Source organism: Phyllobates terribilis, unplaced genomic scaffold (genome assembly GCF_046119375.1).
Source record: "Phyllobates terribilis strain yellow unplaced genomic scaffold, ASM4611937v1 Scaffold_7__3_contigs__length_470593459, whole genome shotgun sequence".
NCBI lineage: Eukaryota > Metazoa > Chordata > Amphibia > Anura > Dendrobatidae > Phyllobates > Phyllobates terribilis.
In genome coordinates this window covers 74,475,764-74,495,963 of record NW_027362767.1, presented here as the reverse complement: position 1 = coordinate 74,495,963, position 20,200 = coordinate 74,475,764, and the positions used below count along the sequence as shown (strand labels likewise).

The following is a 20,200-nucleotide window of genomic DNA, read 5'->3' as shown; positions in this document are numbered from 1 at the left end:
ATGTCATTTTTTGTCAAAACCCAAGAAAACAAAAATAACCAAAATGAGCATATACCCTACAGCAAGGAAATAAGTAAATGGTAATAGTACATGTAAATAACATAGGGGACTTAGTTAACACTATTTAGATAAAAAAAAAAGCAAAAAAGCCATCCCACCGCGACAAGGTGTACCCATCGGGACGGTCCTAACCTGTCTCTAGAATTAAAACCTTACCATGTGTCAAGCAACGTCAATGTGGATAAGGGCCGAGTGGGACAATGTCCCAACTGAGACACCCATCCATGGGAAGCTATACAAAGGGAACTGTCCATACAAAGTACAAGAGATATCAGCAAAACCAAAGAAATGAGCCGGACTATAAGCTGCTATACGGGCAAAAGTGCAAGAGCACGTTCACACAGTGGCCATTTCACAGGCAAAACCCAAAGACAAAAAACAACACAATTACCATATATCTTACAGCAAGTAAATAATGATAGTATGTCATTTTTAGTGAATAGTCACATTTTTCATTAAATACCATTTCTGGAGTATCATTTCTTATAATCCATCATTTTACTATTCTTCTGTTATTCTTCCTAAAAATTTATGACTCAATTTACATTTTTGGTGTCACCAGCTGGGGGTGTGAACAAATAAAGTAGCACACTGTAACACTGAGTATATAGATGTGAAATATGAAATATGAATAGCATAACTGCTATAAAAAATAGAAATAAATGAAAAATTTTTTGAAAAATTTTTTTAGCGCATGAAATATGAAGTATGGAAAATGAATAGCATTACTGCTGTAAATAAATGAGAAATCTTAGCGCATAAATTGGCCAGTTCATGTGTACCTGACAGCCGCGGTAAGGCGTTTCTCGATGTCAGGACCTACCAATGTGAATACCTCTCTAAGAGACCTCCGTCTGCTTATGTGTGGGAAAGACAGATCCTGATGCATTTAAAACCACCTGCGGCATAGAGGTGGGGGTGGAGTGCTCAGTCAACGCTAAATCTAGTAACAACCCCATAAACTCTGTCCAATCAGAGCTTCTGTTTAGAGACATGCCCTTTTGACACAGAGAATAGTGACTTCCAGTTGTCTTTTTTTTTAATACTTCCAGGAAGAATACTGGAGGAACCCAGAGTTCTATAAAAAATATATATAAATACTCCGGAATTCCGTAATTGTTACTTTCAGGGGTTCCATTGTCATTTGGATACAACCTTCTTTTGACCTACTAATTGTCCCTATTGTGACTATAAAACCCTTCAATAATTTCAATAAACCTAGTTATCCAGTGGTTGTAAAATTAGAAGATTATAAGCACAGAGTAATCTAATAGGCTTACATAAACCTGCCCTGTGGTTAGCCACCCCTGGAAATTATTTCTTTTAAGGCACAAATTTGATCTAGCCATCATTTATCCCAAGTAATAGCCCAAATATAATCTTCCATTGGCCTCTGCATAGCCCTTAAATGGCTGGGGTGGACTGTGGCCGTTCCTCTGCAACCTTATTTTTTTTTTATATGTATATATGTAATATATATATAATATTTACTGAAACTATAGCTTACAGACTTCTGTTATGTTATATACCAAGAGGAATTATTGCTACGATGATGTATTGAGGAAGCAATTTAGCTGAAAATAAGAGGGGGGGCATCTCTGAGACTGATTGACAGGCAGCCAGCTGTGACCAGCTGTGGCAATGCTTTGAAGAAAAAAATGTCCTTTCAGCAAACAAAAAGTATATATAATATGAGAAAAAAAATGTTGATCAAGGGCATATTGTCCTTCATGGATTGGAGCAGGACACCCGCTGCTTTAAAATAAGTATCGAGGGGAAAAAAAAAACGAAATAGACAGTTTTGCCAGCCTTGGCCAAGCACCCGGCTGACAATCAGAAGGATCCTTGTCAGTTAATCCAGCTCAGAACTGGATTAACTTTTCAAAGAAATACAAATTTCTGCAAGACTGTGCAAGTGTGTGTTGAATTCAGGCGGAGACTTACATTTTAATGAACTGGGATGAACTTAAGTGTTTGTGGATCCACTACACAGATATGTTAAGCATGTCCCGGAGATGGTGGGAGTTATTATTTGGATATTGTCCGCACTGATATCTTGCTGTTAGTAATTAAAGGAATATGAAGATGGCATCTAATACCATCCAGAAGTATGTATGTAAACATGTTCTTGAGGTTCTTAGGACTTATTCGCAATCGTCACATTGAAGAACGGGACATCTAGTCCGTCCACCAGCTTGGAGTGGCTGCTTACAGAGAACAATAGATTGCATTATACTGCACGGTGAGACAGAGTTTATCTACACAGCCCTAATTCCAGCAAGCATCATTGCTGCATTTAGGGACGTATGTTAAAATCTGGGGGTCCCACCTTGAATGTCCAAACTCTGTAGGCCCCTTAGTGCCACTAAACATCCCATCAGCAGGGGCGTAACTACAGTAGGTGCAGGGGCCCTGGAGCTTAGAGAGCACAAAAAGTTCCTTTGATCTATATGAAAAGAACAGTGCTATTAAAGACTTGCAATAATTTGGGGCCACGTTGGAGGTTTTCCATTGGGGCACTTAGGCTTCAAATTATGCCCTCAATTGCATCGTGGGGGCTCAATGGTGGCAACTCAGGCCTCCCTGTTTGACCACTAAGATTTTATGGTCCCTGTTGGGAGAAGTTGGAGGACATCAGGCAGGGGACGAGGCCATTCATTACCAAGCCACCCCCCAGCTCAAGGGCCCCATAGTTGTTTGTCCTTCCACTAGTGGCGATACACTAGTGTTTACATTAACTCTATCTTTATATCTAGAAATAGAAAAATAAAATCAGCACTTTTCCATGGAACGATGTCTGCAAAGCCCTTAAAGTGGTCACCAAAACCTCTTACATACAAAAACTCTTTGAAAAATGGGGGCAGTACTGTAAAGTTTGATTATGAAAAAATCATCAATTTATTTTCTTAGTTTTATATTTTATCTATCTCTCCAAATTGGAGACTCTTTGAGGTTGCATTGCTATGGTCTTCTATGGGGGTGGTCATCTTATTAATAGTAATGTTAATTATTATTATTATTATTATTATTATTATTAATGGTAGAACTGAAAATCTGGCCTGGATAAAAATGTGGTCTTCTAAAAAGGTGGTCTTTTTGAGTGGTTTCTAAGTGGAACTAAAGGAAAGTCTGTAGGACAGGACTGGCCTGTTGTGCAAGCCCATGGTGATTTTGGTAAGCAAACATTTGTGGAGTAAGTCCAGCTGGCAGTAAATAGTAGTATACAGAACTCCAAAGATATGAGTAGATGCCAGAGTGGGGGGTCCAATCGATAAAAGTAAAAAAATGTATAACTCAGCACTCAGAAGGACTTTACAGAAAAGAATAATTTTATTCACCATCTATAAATCCTTAATAGTTTTCAAAAATCCTGAATTATCATTTTTTTAACGTTTCGGTCCTATACCTGGGCCTTCATCAGAAAGAGTCAAATTGTGCAGAGAACGGAGACATTGGGTTGTCAGTCGGGGTGCAGTGCTAGTAACAACCCGATATCGCCATTCTCTAAACAATTTGACCTTTTCTGATGAAGGTCCAAGTTTAGGACCGAAACGTACAAAAATTATAATTCTGGATTTTTTAAATTTATTCCGGATTTATGGATGGCAAATAAAATTCTTCTTTTCTGCCAAGTACTTCTGAGGGCCGAGTTGTACATCACTTAGTAAGTTCAGCTAATGTCATTAAAAAACATGTTGAGGTGGCTACATTTTTAGACCCATTAACTATTTTTTTTGTGTATGGTGCTCTGAAGTATTTTTGATGCTGTGTAGGAAATAATTAATATTGACGCAACGATTTGTGAACATTGATGACTATGTTGTGATTATACCAAACATGGCTTTGCACATCTCCAATTCTTTTTGCCCAGGATGAAGATTTTTTTTTATTTGCTCCTCCATGATAATTTTTGAGTATGGACTCTGTTCACATAGGATCCATAATGGATACGTCATTGATTATTATAATCCGCTGTAAGATTTCAGGTCAAGTCTAAAACACAGAAATCACAAATAGTGATTGATACTATGTATAAGCTTATATCTGCCAATGACCTGTACCGCAGACTATGTGGAGAATATGGCATTAAATTAAAGTGACATCTCCTTTTTTTCCGGTTGGGAGTCTGTATATGTGCAGTGCATACAATGATCGTTGATACATATGGGATCATTCAGTTGCAAACGCTAACACTTGTGTATATCAGGCTGTAGAGCTGTGGCTTCCCTGGGCTCCTTTTCCCCTAATATCTGCACAGGAGTTAATCTTCTAGGGGGATTTGCTATTTGTTCCCCACAGCAGCACAATTTTTTTTTTTACTTTTTCTTTTTCACCTGATTGAGGCAAACATTGGCAGGCAGATAGAAACATAAGCACCTTATTAAATCACCCTGCAAGTGCTATGGACCATACAGTATAGTCCTAAACATCAGGCATTGTAGACCTGAACATTTGCTGTGTTGAAATGGAGCAGGTTGATATATCAAGAAGATCATTCCTGGAAAGATAAAGCAAGAGGCACTGCCCAGCTTCTGTACCACCTCTGCCTATGTATCTGTCCATTAGATCATAATTTATCTAGAAAAAAATCATATTATCCAAATATATACAAGGAAGCATGCTATTTTCATTTTATAATGCTCATTGATCATTCATTTATGTATAAAAAAAACTAAAATTTTAATTGAGAAAGTAACAAATAGGAATACTATAAAAATATATGAATAAATCTAAACTCTGGTACATATATATGTGTGTATATATGTGTATAACATGCAAACATTATTACTATTGTTATTATTGTTATTATTATTATATTTTGCCATGATATACATATTTTTTTATTTTATTGTTTTTTCTTTTTATATATATGTTTTATTAAATGAATAAATAAATATATATCTATATAAAACAATAATAAAATACAAAAAATGTATAACATGGCTAAAATCTATGTGTAAATATATATTTATTTATTTATTTTTTGTCCCATGCTATACCTAGTTTTTTTTTACATATTTATTTGATGATATGTAATAAAAAAATATATGTACACCATGGCAAAAAAAATAAAGACAAAAAATATAATAATAATTATATATATATATATATATATATATATATATATATATATATATATATATATATATATTATTTTGGAGATTTGTTATTTTTATTACTATTTTATTGTTACATTACAATAGTTGGTAATTGATAACTAATTGGGAAGTCTTTATTAAAGTGATCTATTAAAAGTAAAAAATACATATTTATTTACCTATTTGTTTATTTATTTGTATCTCTTCTTACACCGACCTTGTCTTTGATTTATCAATTACCGGACACATTGTGTCAAACAGAAGTCTGAATATAAAAATGTTTTAGTTTTTATTTTTTTATTTTAACATTTGATTTAAAAAAAAAATGGAAATAAAAAGTAGTTTTCCTCCCAGCACTTCGTTATTGTTGAGCCTGGAATGCAGTCTGCTTTGTGTCGCACATTTATTATGCTTATTTGTGGTAAATTTGAAAGTAATTATTTCCTGCGGTTAATAAAGAATATTGAACAAATCCGAATCCCTTAAACATTCCGGTGGATCTGCACTGGCTGCAGTGTAATAAAAGTGGAATTAATCTGGAAGCCGGGGAGAGCCTCCATTAAGACCCTTCCTCGCCTATTAAGCACATTTTGTTCTATAAACCCCGGAGTTCTGCAGACCTCAGGGAAAAGGCTTGTAGTCTGCAGGGCTGAGCCGCTACCTGTGTGCACAGCCGCCGACAGCCACCATCACACCAGCACTGGGCGGGGGGCTCTGCCCACTACACACTGGGCTGCCCCTGTAGTGGGGGAGCACTGGGGTAATACAGAGGTAATACAGAGGTAATACACTGGGGGAGATCTGTGCACGGGAAGGCGCAGAGGAAGGCGCAGAGGTTGTCTCTTAAGTTTATATAACTGCAACAAAGTAGCCCACGACATGGCAGGACATACTCTCTACGTCTACATATATATTTTAGGAGGTCATATATATTTAGTTAGTCTTTTTAGATGCATAAGTAGAATGAAAAATCTCCATCAGCCTATTGCATGTAATATGACAAGATGTATCTATATGTAAGTATGGTGTTAGATAGAACACATATCTATCTATCTATATATCTAGAGTATTTATCTATCTAGAGTATTTATCTATCTATGTATCTATCTAGAGTATTTATCTATCTCTATCTGTCTACAGTATTTATCTATCTATATATCTACAGCATATATCTATCTATCTACAGTATTTATCTATCTATCCATCTATTTATCTATCTAGAGTATCTATCTATCTATCTACAGCATCTATCTACAGTATTTATCTATCTATATCTATCTACAGTATATATCTAACTATCTACAGTATTTATCTATCTATATCTATCTACAGTATTTATCTAACTATCTAGCTACAGTATTTATGTAGCTCTCTAATATCTGTCTATGTCATATCCATCTATTATTCTTTCTAGATAGTTTACATAAATAGAATGGAGAACTGACACAATTCCATAGCATGCAATGTATTTTTACTTTCTACCTATATAATACTAATGTATATATATTATAGATGTATATATTTTAAAAGAGAGTGGAACAGCACCAGTAATGCACAAATGGGTGCAAGGCCCCCCAGACAATGATCCCGTTGTCCAGTACTATATATTCAAAAATAAAGAGCTTGAAAAAGGCTGTGTTCAGCCGAAACGTTGCCACATCTGATGGGCTAATGAAGTTCTCACTTTACTCATAATTTTTGGAGTGCTGCCTTCTTTTCTGTTTGAATATATATGTATATATATATATGTATATATATTATTTATTTTTACATAATTCATATGAAACAAAAATGTCTATCCATTTAGATAGCTATATAATTACAAAAACCCGCAATAAATCCACTGCATACTGTGTATTATTTCTATAGCTATAACAAATGTAATCAGATCAAGAAATAAGATGTCAATGTTGTACATCATCTATCTATTATCTAGCTAATATCTATCACTTATCTCATATCGATCTAATTTATCTACAGTATCTATCTATCCTACTCTACCATTTACCCTACTTGACCACAGTACTAAGATTGTGTAGTTCATACCTCTGGCCACCGGGAACGCTGTTGTTCACATTTAACTAAGTGGCACCAATTGCCCTACACCTAACTATAACACCTTATTCCGGGCATTTAACCTTTATAGCTAATAATAATCTATGTACTTTAAAAAATAGTCATATATTACAGTATACCTTGCATCCAGAATCTACCCACCACTAAAGTGGCCGAATACAACTGATGATTATGAGTGGTTATTTGGCAGCAGAATGTGTTATTTTGGTGGGTCATCAATAAAAAGAATTCTGGGATGAGAAGTTTTATTGATGTGCAATTGTATATAATTCTGTATAATATTTATAATATACATATATGCGTATATGCATATATACAGTATGTATGGGAATGTATATAAGTATATATTTGTATATATATGCATGTGTATATATATATATGTGTGTGTGTATATATATATATACATATATATATATATATATATATGTGTGTGTGTGTGTATATATATATATATGTATGTATATATATTTATTTATTCATTTTATTTTTAAATGTATGAAATATTACACACAATTACAATACAGCATTTATCTTTTTGCTGATATCCCGCCCCCTCCCCTCCAGTCTATTCCTGTTCTTTGTGACTCTATCATTGTGATCCTGCTTAACAACATATGGCCCCCACACATCCCCAATACTAGACTATAAGTAGATAATATTAAGATTTATTTTCACTCTTTGACCATATGATGTAGTATTAAATCCATTCTGCAAAGTGCTGTGTGTGTGAATGTATCCCATTACACAAGATCCCCATAAGAGTATCAGACCCAAAGAGCCATCCTGCCTGATAATCTGATCATCAGGACCCCCAATTTTTCAGACATTAGAGTTGGGAGGGGAAGCATCCTACATCCATTAAGAGTGTCTAATCTGCTATCACAGCCTCTGAGTGCTGTTAGAATATAAGGAGATTTTTATTAATGGATCATGAGCCTAAAAGTCACTGGAAATTGACTCTAGACACAGATTTTAACAGGCAGAGATTTATATCTGACCATAACAAACGTAATCAGATCAAGAAAAAAATGTGTCAGTGTTGTAAAAATCCTATCTATCTATCTATCTATCTATCTATCTATCTATCTATCTATCTATCTATCTATCTATCTATCTGTCTGTCTGTCTGTCTGTCTGTCTGTCTGTCTGTCTGTCTATCTATCTATCTGTCTGTCTGTCTGTCTGTCTGTCTGTCTATCTATCTATCTAATCTATCTATCTATCCATCTATCTACCTATCTGATGTGTGCATCTCATATATTTTCTCTAACGCTTTTTCTTCTATCTCCTGTTTTCATTATCCAATCAGTGTGGATCAATTTACCAAAAAGTAAAAGAAAAATATTAAAGACAGAACATCTTAGAAAGTTCCTCAACATCTTCATGTTTCAAGCCAGATTTACTTTTTACATAATTTCACTTTTTTTTATCATTGTGTGCACCAGATTTTGTTATTATTTTGATCTGATTGAACAAACAAAACGAGAAAAAGAACAGAAGGAATAAAATGCGTCAAACGATATCTAGTGTGAACCTAATTCACACTAGAGTTCATCTAAAACTTTTGTTTTACCTAAATAATTGGGATGCAAATAAATATAAAATTATACATGATTTGGGATCAGCATTTCAATAATGCTAAAACTTTTTCTGCAACTTCTCTTTTTTTTTTCTAGGGTGGGGCATCATGATTGATCCTATTTATTTCTCTCTGGTGGATCCTATTTAATTCTCTCTGATGAATCCTATTCATTTCTCTCTGACAAACTGATGCTCAAAGTTTGCAATAATTAAAAGACTTTAGAAGAAAAAAAAATCTGACTCACTAGTTTGGATGCGGGTTTGTTCACACTAAGTTCAGTTAATAACGCAGCCGTTGCACCCCTGGCATCAATGTCGAAAAATCCATATTGCACTCTCCTTTTGTTAAAAATAGGGAAACCTTGACAGAAAATTTGAAAAAGCAATGTGAACAGTGACATGAAAATAGCACCGGATTAAAAATGCAGATTTAAAAACTGAGGCATCATTGAAGAAGAAGAAAAAGAAGAAAAGGAATAAGAAGAAGGAGAGATATTTCTTTACGCATTTACCCCTTTTTTGTTATATATTATTATTACATACTATATAAGATATACTATATTTTTTTAGTTCTTGTTTATTTCCAGAACCTAACAAAGTTTTTGAATCCTGTAAAAAATAATATTAAAAAGCTGATTGACAAACAGGATCCCTTTTATCTGCACATCTATAAAGCTTAATATTTAGTATAGCTTTTATTAATCACAATCGGCCACCTAACTTACAGAAAAAAAAAAACTATTGCGTTCGTATCAATGTATATTCTCTAGAAATAAGTGAGATTTCCTAAAGGACCATTTCTCAAAAGTCTGTAGGAAAAAAAAAATCCCCCGTAAATACAAGCAGTGAGCACTGCCAGGAGAGCTCAGGAGCCAGTGCTACAGCAGTGCCTGCGACATTCTGCTTCAGGAAGAGTTTACAACAGTTTTTGTTACATTATATCAATTATATATATATATATATATATATATATATATATATATATATATATATATATATATATTTATTTATTTATTTTTTTCAGATGTTCTTAACTAGGCACATATATTGCATAGCCTCAATTAATATTAATAATACTGGTTGCTTGTAGTCTCCCCCAGTCTTTATTGGGTCACCATTCCCACCTGGCCGCAGAATCAGTCACCAGAGCTGCTTTTGTACATGTTCCCCCAAAAGCTTGCACTTCCTTGCTGCAAAACCCTAATAGAAAGTTAACGAGTCTTCAGTATTTTCTCTTTAGGGTTGATACAAGGCTCCACTTTTCTATTAACACAATAATTGCAGCAGCTCAGATGGTGTGAATGTGCCTCCCCTATAAATCCATTCACATCATTTGACAGTCTCTTTGGGGCTAATACAGTACCGCAATAGGGCCCTTAATAGGCGACATTTTGTCACCTTATTGGGCTTTTCTTATGCTCTAAAAGGAGCCATTATTCCAATGTATTTTCACAGAAATCAACTTAATTAAGACTAAATAAAAGCTGTTTATTTTCCTAGATCTATAATGAGCTGCTGGTGGTGCTGCCTCCCATCATCATATCTGGACTTAGTTTATGAAGGAGATCACTTGGTGTGAATGAAGCCTTGTATTTTGTAAAATATTCTGATCAATACTAAAACTCCTGTTGACATGTTCTCACACCTCAGCTAAATGTGAAGGGATAGACTTTACAATAGGGTACATTTTAAAAGAAGACAAAAGCTGGTGGTGGTTGGGAATTGGGTTGGTGCAGCCCTTGGCAAGCTGCCACCTCCTTCTGCTCGGGTGGGGCCTCTGTTGAGGCAGATGCAGCCTCCATCCCAGAGGCTCCTGGTGTTTTCATCCTTCCCAAGACCCATTCATACTACTTCCACCCCGAAATATCTAGAATTCGTTTCCTGATCTGCACTTTTACATTTTGTGCAAATGTTTTTTGTTTTTTTTTAATTGATATCTAATGACAAATATAATACTTTTTGTACTATTAACATTTTTACATGAATAATTGGAAGAATGTTAGTGTAATTTAATGTTATAAGTAGTGTTTCTATGCTTCTGTTAATTTTTAATATTTTGAGAGTAATACATCATAATTTGTGCTTGCTAGTGGTGGTAAAAAGAAGAAATAGGAATAATAATAATTTAAAAAATGAATAATAATAACAATTATGGTAATAATGATAGCAATAATAGTAATAATATGAATTATTAATGTAAATAATTACTAATAATTATTAGTAGTAATAATTAATATGAATGATAATTAATAGTAATAAATAATAGCAATTAATAGTAATATGTTATGCTACATTATTCTTGCTTCTGATGATGAATAATAATAAATGTTAACCCCAATTGTACGATATGCTGAAAACATTAGACTTTTAAGGAATACTTTGATTGTTAGCTGTTCGTGTAGAAAACAAAACTAGTTTTGCAGAAAATATATGACCTATTATGTTGCTTCTGGTCTTTGTTGTATTCAGTATAAATTTGAGCTTTTTGGAGAACATTTAAAGGTCATTATCGGTAAAGTGTAGAAAACATGTAATTAGCACAATTCGAGATATCAAATGTCCTTTTAATAGTGGACAATGACCTAGAGGCAAGTAACACAGCCCCACACTCACAATCTCACACTACTGTGCAGATTTACACACACACACATATATATTTATATATATATATATATATATATATATATATATATATATATATATATATATACATATATATACACCTACACACATGTACATGCATGCAAACATACAGACACACACATACATGCATACACATATGTATACACACTCACATACATACATACACACACACAAATCCAATATATCTATGTTTCCGTTTCCTTTCAGATTGCATCATCATATGAGTAAGAAATGGAAGGATACATATGATGAAGAGCAACTGCAACTTTTTTTTTCTAGTAAGAAAGTTCAATCTGGATTTGAGTTTTTACAATTCGATAATATCAGGGTGGAATTTTTGTTGTGAGACTATACAAATCCTTGTTCTCTGCAGGAAGTAGAAATTGCAATACCATTGTTGTTTGTCATCCGACTATTTACTGTATATATCTATTATAATTAGAGAACTAGATTAATCTGAATAAGTGTTATGCATTGATTATATATAAGATTATATTAATTAAATCAGTAAAAATAAATATATTAAACTTTGATCTACTTATGTTAAACGAATATAACAATATTTAATAAGTGATGTATAATAGAAAATAGTGTATTTTTTAATATGTAGGGTATAAATTTTGAATTATAAATGTATGTGTATATATACAGTATATTTATATGTGTGTGTGTATATATATATAAGTGTCTGTGTGTATGTGTGTATATATATATATATATATGTAATAATTGAATATAAATTTATATCATACAAATGTATTATGCATTATATTATATATATTGTATGAATATAAATGTGGAATTATATGCAGAACTACTAAATTTAAAATTATATTCATATACTATAAATATAGATATTGAGTGTGTGTGTGTGTGCATATATATATATATATATATATATATATATATATATATATATATATGGAATATAAATGTATATAATACATTATAGTATACAAATTTCTATTTCCTATTATAAAAAATTCTATAATGCATTATATATAATGTATTAATATAGATTTATAGTTATATGAATAATTAATAAATAAATTCACATGCTATATATATACATATATATATATATAAGTGTGTGTGTGTATATATATACATATATATATATAATATTTTGCTTTCTTTGTAATACAAGAGAAGGTATATGAGAAAACATATGGTACAAACTTTTAACTAGTCTCCATGAACACCTAGAAAATAGTTGTGAGCGCCTTCTTAGAGCATGAAATTATACGTTTGCCACTTTCTAAATCATCTTTTGTTCCCCCCATTAATTCCGCTTCATCTGCTCCTGCTTTTTCATTCCTCTCTCTTTCTCCTTTACCCTTTGTTTGATAAAAAAAAAAAAAAAAAAAAAGTTTGTGGCAAGTGGAATACCAGCAGTGTGCAAGGAGAAAACTGGAAAAACAGGGAATTCCTGTCATATCTCAATGTGCTTGTTAATTAAGCTATGCTAAGTACGGTGTCTTTAACCCCTGCCTTGCCTCATCATGAGCCTAGCAGTCATTAATCACCCGGCATCAATTATAGCAAACTCCCATTTAAGAGATGCAATTCAATTAAGCTTAAAAAAAGATGAGTGTACACAATAACCAGGTCTGCCATACACACAGCATATGTTGGGCATGTCAGAAGGATCTGATATTGTACCCCAAATATATTATCCACAATCAAAGAGCAACTCACAAGTTGTGCTAGAGTAATTTTAATATAATTATACATATTTGCTGGATCCAGAGCATGAAAGAAAGGTCTCTGTGTAATATATATTCATATAGGTCTTCACAAACCCAAGCATATGGGTCATTAATTAATTGCAATTCTCCATTGTGATATTATACTAAACAAAGTCTTTATTACTGATGGATCACGACAGTCAATGGTGCATTTTAAATTTTTTTCCAATTGCATTTTCATTGATTTGGGAAAAGTCATTAAAAATAAAGTTTTCATTACAGTTCGTCATTGGTAAACGAGTAAGGGGGATGGGTTTGGGGGGGACATTGGCTCTGATTTTATTTTATAATTACAACCTATGAAATCACAGCTGAACTCCTACTGAGGAGGAGATCATAGTTGCATACAATACAGGAGATCACAGCTTTGAAGTCTAGCACAGAATTAAAAAAAAAAAAAAACACAGATTGACCATTTATATGAGACACACACTGATTGTCTTTTAAAAACTACATAATGACTTCTTATAAACATTATTATTTTTTTCTTAAATAAAGTAGTGCATCTATGACAATCAGTAAGCACAATTCACTCAGCCCTGAAGCGTTCAGTGCCATCTTAGTTGTCACATGGCCATTCCAATAGGTGGCTAACACTGGGCACCGCTATGGGTGCTGACTGGACCCCGAGCTTGGAGAGATAATGAACTGCCTGAGCGAGAATGGTCTTCATTTTAAAAACCTTTCATCCAACACTTTTCTAAAAACTATAGTGATCACGAATGTATCGAGACACAGGATAAATAAAGGTCCTTATTTTGAGAAGTTTGTTGGGATCCCAACTCCATAAAAAAAAAAGAGAGCAAGAAATTTTTCTGTGGACAAGAATAAAAATGTCTTTGTCTTCTTCAACCAAGTCATGGCTCAATATGGAAAGTCCAAGTGTCTTTGTCACAAAGAAAAACAAAACAAAACAAAAAAAAGTTCCCATTTTTTGGGGTTCACAAAACCTGGAACTTCCAAGATGATGTCTGGTCTTTATAATCCAAGCAGTCAGCGTTGAAGTTTAGCTTCCACGAGGCTGTTTGATCTTTATAATCCAAACAGTCAGCTGTAGAGTTGAAACCCAAACTGGAGGCTCCATAGGCTTGGGTGGACAGTGAAGCTGGAGACTGATTAAGATGACTGGCTACTGCATTGGTACCCATAGGGCTTAGTGTAGCTCCAGGTCCTGGGAGCTGATGGTGCATAGGTGTCAAATAAGATCCACAGTCCATTCCTCCAAAGTAAGACGTTGAGCTTGCATATCCTTGACTGTAGCCTGAAGCTTGGGTATATGTCATGGGATAGGACCTCTGCATGCAGGAGGATGATGTAGAAAGAGGGTCAGAAAGAGGAGATATGGAAGCTGGGCTCCATATAGACACTGGGGCAGTACTGCTGGAGATCACTGGTACAGTGGTACTGCATGGTGGGGTGAACTGACCACTGGTGCCACTCTCTGAGCTGACCTCTCTAGCAGGAGATGTCTTCTTCTTGGCAGGCCTTACTTTATTCTGACCTCCATTCTGTTGCTGCTGTTGTTGCTGGCGGCATTTGGCTCTACGGTTTTTGAACCACACCTTGAAATTAAAATAAAAAGCAACCAAAATTAATTAAATATAACACCTGAGGACTGAGACACATGCAGACAGAGAGCAAAGTCTACAAGGAAGTGCAGTGATTGAGCCGCAGGTGGCCGAAAATCTCTGCTGCAGAGCAAACTAAAGGATCAGCTCAGAAGGAAACCTTACAATAATTGCGCAAAGGATGTGCCAGGATCAGGAAAAAAAAACATGATCTCCAAAGTAGATCAATACATATACAGGTAGAGAGAAGGGTAAAGTGGAGATAATGATGATGAGGGTGAAGAGCCTCACCTGCACTCTGGACTCTGGCAGATTGATCTTTAAAGCGACTTCTTCTCTCATGAAGATGTCAGGATAACGAGTTTTGGCAAAAAGTGCTTCAAGTACATCAAGCTGCGCTCTGGTGAACGTTGTCCGCTCTCTCCTTTGTTTTCTTGGGGTAGCTGAAAACATAGCTATTGATCGTTAGGTTGGTCTTATACAATATCGAAAAAGGACAATTATTGCATCGCATCGATTAGAGAAATGTCCTATGAGATCAATTGCTGAAGTTTTTCCAATAGTGGCTAAACTTTTTCATTTTCGCGCACTTGTATTTAGTACGGAAAACAGGGTTAAAGTAAACTTTATAAATGTTCTTTCAACCACATACTATAGTATAATGACTATAACAGGTATATTTTTATATATAAAATAAAAAATAAAATAGAGCCTTCAAAATAATTGAAAATGCATGATCTAAAAGGTAAGCGCGTTTATGGAGTATTTGGAAATAAACAAATACGCAAGTTAAGTATTTTGAAAGTTAGTACCTTTTTTTCTTACTAAAATAAAAATTCACAATCGCATATTAAATAAAAAAGCACCACTGATAAATATGAAGCCTTTTGAAGCAAATATTAAAAAAAAATAGTATTGAAAGTCACATGAAATATTAAAATTCGATACACATTAAACTTTTCATTTATTTGTAAATGTTTGTTTTTGTTAGATAACTTAAAATGCAGTTTACTCTCGGTTTACTACCCCTTGTTTCCTTCAAATCTAGATCCCAAGGTTTAGGTTAAAGCACTACTTACCAGGATATCCCACAGACGGATGCAACAAATCCATCCCCGAGGTAGTAAGACTGAGCCCATTGACTGCATAAGGTGGTTGCTTGAGATAAGACATCATGCTAGTATCTTGGCTTGGAGCACAGATGGCAAACCAGTCTGGAATCGTGGTGATGGTGGTGGCAGCAGGTTGTGGTAGAGATCAGGGATCCTCTCTTGCTTTTTGGTTCAGTTTTCTATAAGTTAATGGGAATTGGATTATTTATTTGAGTGTGCATAGGGGGGGTAAGACAAGATCCTTTGCCTATGGTGACATGTTGGTGTGTGAGGTTCAGTAGACTATTGCTCATGGTCTTAATGACTCCTAGACCCCCAAGCTGCACTATGGACTAAGGGGGGATGCTGACTAGATCGAGTCCCAAAAAAAAAAGTTACACCCCATGCATATATACAACACGCCTTCCAGTGCAACACAACCAGTGTAGCCATTTGCATAAGACTCATTGGCTAGCACTGCCTAATTGTCTCAAACAAAACTTGATTGGGGCCATTTGCAGAGACAAAGGACTCCTTGGCTAAATAAATAATGGGGGAAAACAAAGCCTTTTGGGTGACAAACAAAGACACAATTCAGGAAACCAATTTCTGCCCAGTCTGCTGCCTATTAGAAAATGCATTCATGTTAATTACCCAATGCATTCTGCTGCTTAGTACTGCTGGTGAAATTGGAACTTTTGAGGAAAACACAAATTTGACTTTTAAGCAAGATCATTATTGGAAGCCATTTTCAACTAATTAGTACTTTATTCTAATTAGATTTACAGGTAAGCAAATGATTTTGAGGTGTCTTTAAAAAAATGTTGATTATAAGTGTAAAAGTTAAACAAACAGCACTTTCAATTTGCAATTAAAGGACAATCATGGGTTCACATTTTCTAAACTTGTACAAATGTTAGAGCCAAGAAAACATCATCATCTCATCCCAGCACCCAAAATACACAACACTTATGTTTGTACCTACTAATGAAAAACATTTTCTGCTCTACAAATACGCATTTCAATTATTTGTAATTTAAGGGTTAAAGTAATATGTTATCTTGTAAGAGAAAATATAAATTAATTAAAATAAGGTAACTTATTTAAAATTTAAAATACACACACTATAATATTCTATACATGAGAAAATGATAAAAGCCAGTAAAATGAGGAACTTTGTATTTTGTTAAATAAATTAATACATTTACAGTATACATAATTTTTTTGCTTGGGGACAATTAACTGCGTACTGAAGTCATGATTACACATGGAAATAAATGATTATAAATTAAATATTAACATAAATAAAAAAAAATGTCTATAAATTCAGAAACTGATCTTTTTATTGAACCTCACTATAATTGTTTCAATTTGCAGACAAGATCATAAGAAAAAAGATAAAACAAACAAAAAAAAAACTATTGAAAAATCTGATTAGTTTTAGCTCTGAATTGTATGATTCATATCTGAATTTCTAGACTGGTAAAATCTTATATGTGCCTATATAGATTAATATTATGCAAATATAATTCTATATTTTTTTTTTAATGATATTCAGTAGCAGTATTCGTAATAATAATGACACCTTCTGAATTTTTCAGATTAGAACTTTAAATACTTATTAATATATTTATTATGAATTATTATTAATAAGGAAGCTTCCTAACTGTCCAGACACCATAGTTTAGAGTGTCCCCCCTTCTCTCCCCACTTGCCTAAGTTCTGTAAACGGTTCCACAAGTGCAATCTGTCACTACTTCCCCCTAACCAGTCGCTCAATAATAATTACCTCGCCCAAGAATTAATTATAATAAATGTTTTCTTGATAAATTAACGAGATAATCTGAGTGGCACAAGTTCCCTAATTACAGGACGCCATGCAAAGCATTGGGGCTGATTAATTTTCTGCATGATAGCTAAGAAACAAAAAAACACATACACCCAAACATGCTGCTTTTACAATAAGAAAAGATACAGGAAATAGAACACAACTAAGTGCACAGGACCCTGGAGAATTATTTTATAGACACTTTGACAATGTGACACAATTTCTTTTAACTCTGACACCAGTTTATCAACCTGCCCTTTAATTACTGAAAATGCCCAAATATTGATGTCCTTGTTACATATTGGGATTGCATTGCAATTAATATTGTCATTGTATCAAACTGCTTCAAATCAGATCACTTTGTGGTGATGTGTAGAACAAGCTGAGTGTCTTTTTTTCTAAGTAATTTTGTGTTAAAATTACCATCATAACATGCTGCAGTGCTCTAAAGGTTTCAAACTACTTTTTTGTTCTTCTGGCTATTTGTGAAGCATTATATATATATATATATATATATATATATATATATATATATATATATACATACATATATATAACTACATATCTATATGTGTCTCTCTTTTTATATATCTATATCTGTATCTGTCTATCTATGTGTGTGTATATATATTTGTATATATATATATATATACATATAAATAATATGTATATATATATATATTATTATATATATATATATATTGTGCCACAATGATTAAAAGATAAAATATAAATATGGGATAACAAAAAAAAATGAGCTAAAAATAGAAATAAAATAAAAATAGATACAAAATTGAAATCAATATTACGAAATAAAAATCTATACAAATATAATGCCCAATGCTTTCTTAAAATGGATTTTTTGTTAAAATAAATATTATGCTTTCATACAGTAAAACATTGTACCACTCGCTGTGTAATTATTTGTTCTTTAATTATCTCATAGCATCTGCTCTTGCCTGTAACATCTGTCATCAGGACTCGTGCACATTCAAGATGCATTTTTTGGGTGTAATCATACAAAAAAAAAATAATGAAAAAAACCTAGATATTTTTGATCAATATTCTATAGGTTTATTTGCAGATTTTTTGTTGATAATTTGGTCAAATTTAATGTTTTCCCTTGTACAAGCTTATTGATCTGAAACTAAAGAAGTCAGTTTGTCGATAAATGGGAAACTGGGGGTTTAATACTATTTATTTTTACATCAACATCGATCATTAAACTCCACTCATGAATTCACTGCGCAACCAATATTTATTTCCCCTTTATGGAGAAGAAAAAAATACCCCCCTGATTTCCCAGAGAATGAGAGAGAGAAGAAGGGGATGAGACTCCCCGCCTCCTCAATTATCTGGTTAGCTCTGTTTGTGTATTATCTCAATGAAGACACAGATTTAAGTTTACAAAAAAAAAAGAATGGAGTTTACATGGACTTCTATGTACAGCCTGGACTAGATCCTTGGTGGAGGTGGTTGGTTATTGCAAACATAATAGGTAAATCCTAAACATTGCTAAGTATTCTTATTATTATATGCAGGTAATTCTCATCACTAGTCTCAAAATTGGTTAATTAATCTAGTAACACAATGTTAAGTATTATTGTGACTTGTGTATTCATTGATACCTAAACGAATTAATAACCTGGTTCTATGTTTGAGACTATTCATGTAAATTTATATTGTTATAATTATTGGGATCCTAAATTGATCCTATGAATTAATCAGGTTATTATTTTAATATACCTCCTTTTTATTATTATATTGTGAAGCCAAGAATACATGCTACCAAGAGGGGTGATTGTGGATTCGTTGCATGTAACATTGTCTACTAGTATATTGTGTATTATCTCTTTGTTGGATGCCGGTTAATGCCATGTAGATGTATATTGGTAAACTGGGGCCATGCAGGCAGCAATGTGTACCCAATACTCTGTATTTGTGATTATACCTTGATTGGCTCTTTGTTAATTAAACGAAAAAAATACTATAATTTATAGATCTAGATGCTTCTATGTATGAACGATTCTAATACAAATAACCCAGATCATTTATATAGAAAGTAAGTAGACATTCTATAAATAAATAGATTATTATTAGATATGAACTTACCCTTCAAATGCTTTGCAAATATAGAAGGGTCTTTATCCCGAACCAAGTTGGTTTAATAGAAAGAAAAGAAAAAAGAAAAAAAAAACTCTCTTCACCCTTCCTGGGAGGACTCACAGCAAACTAGAAGCTTAAAAGCTGTGATCTCCCTCTTCAGCCTCCACATACAAAGGGGGAGCAGGAGGAGGATCCTGTGTGCTACTTGCTCAGAGCTCAGGCTCTGTCCCTCTCTGGAGAACATTTGCAGACAAGGAGCCTCACTGGCAACTTTTTGACGCAAACTCTCCAGCCAATGGCAGAAGGAAGGTGATTGACACTTCTAAGCCAGAGGGAAAAAAAACAACAACAGGGGGAGGGAAGGAGGGAAGGAGACTACTGCTGCTCCAGAAGGACAATC

The 20,200-nt window shown here is 33.7% G+C and overlaps 1 protein-coding gene across 2 annotated transcripts; it reads right to left on the bottom strand.

Annotated features, from left to right (window-relative positions):
- Positions 1 to 13,304: 13,304 nt before the first annotated feature.
- Positions 13,305 to 20,046, bottom strand: OTX2 (orthodenticle homeobox 2). Of its 2 annotated transcripts, none has more exons than XM_073637527.1 (4): positions 19,807 to 20,046; positions 15,855 to 16,066; positions 15,067 to 15,230; positions 13,305 to 14,769 (listed from the first exon to the last, which is right to left on the bottom strand). In XM_073637527.1, the coding sequence occupies exons 2-4, from the start codon at positions 15,949 to 15,951 to the stop codon at positions 14,149 to 14,151; spliced, it is 882 nt and encodes a 293-aa protein (XP_073493628.1). In that variant the 5' UTR covers positions 15,952 to 16,066; positions 19,807 to 20,046; the 3' UTR covers positions 13,305 to 14,148. The 2 variants fall into 2 exon arrangements, with proteins under 2 accessions (XP_073493628.1, XP_073493630.1); XM_073637529.1 differs by having other exon boundaries at positions 15,067 to 15,218.
- Between the last annotated feature and the right edge of the window lie 154 nt (positions 20,047 to 20,200).

What these genes read in the sequence shown, in the direction of transcription:
- OTX2 (XM_073637527.1), bottom strand. Translation starts at nt 15,951, where the DNA reads ATGATGTCTTATCTCAAGCAACCACCTTATGCAGTCAATGGGCTCAGT. An exon ending in TCCGTCTGTGGGATATCCTG is followed by an intron (nt 15,231 to 15,854) that starts GTAAGTAGTGCT and finishes AACGATCAATAG; the next exon opens with CTATGTTTTCAGCTACCCCA. An exon ending in TGCCAGAGTCCAGAGTGCAG is followed by an intron (nt 14,770 to 15,066) that starts GTGAGGCTCTTC and finishes TTTAATTTCAAG; the next exon opens with GTGTGGTTCAAAAACCGTAG.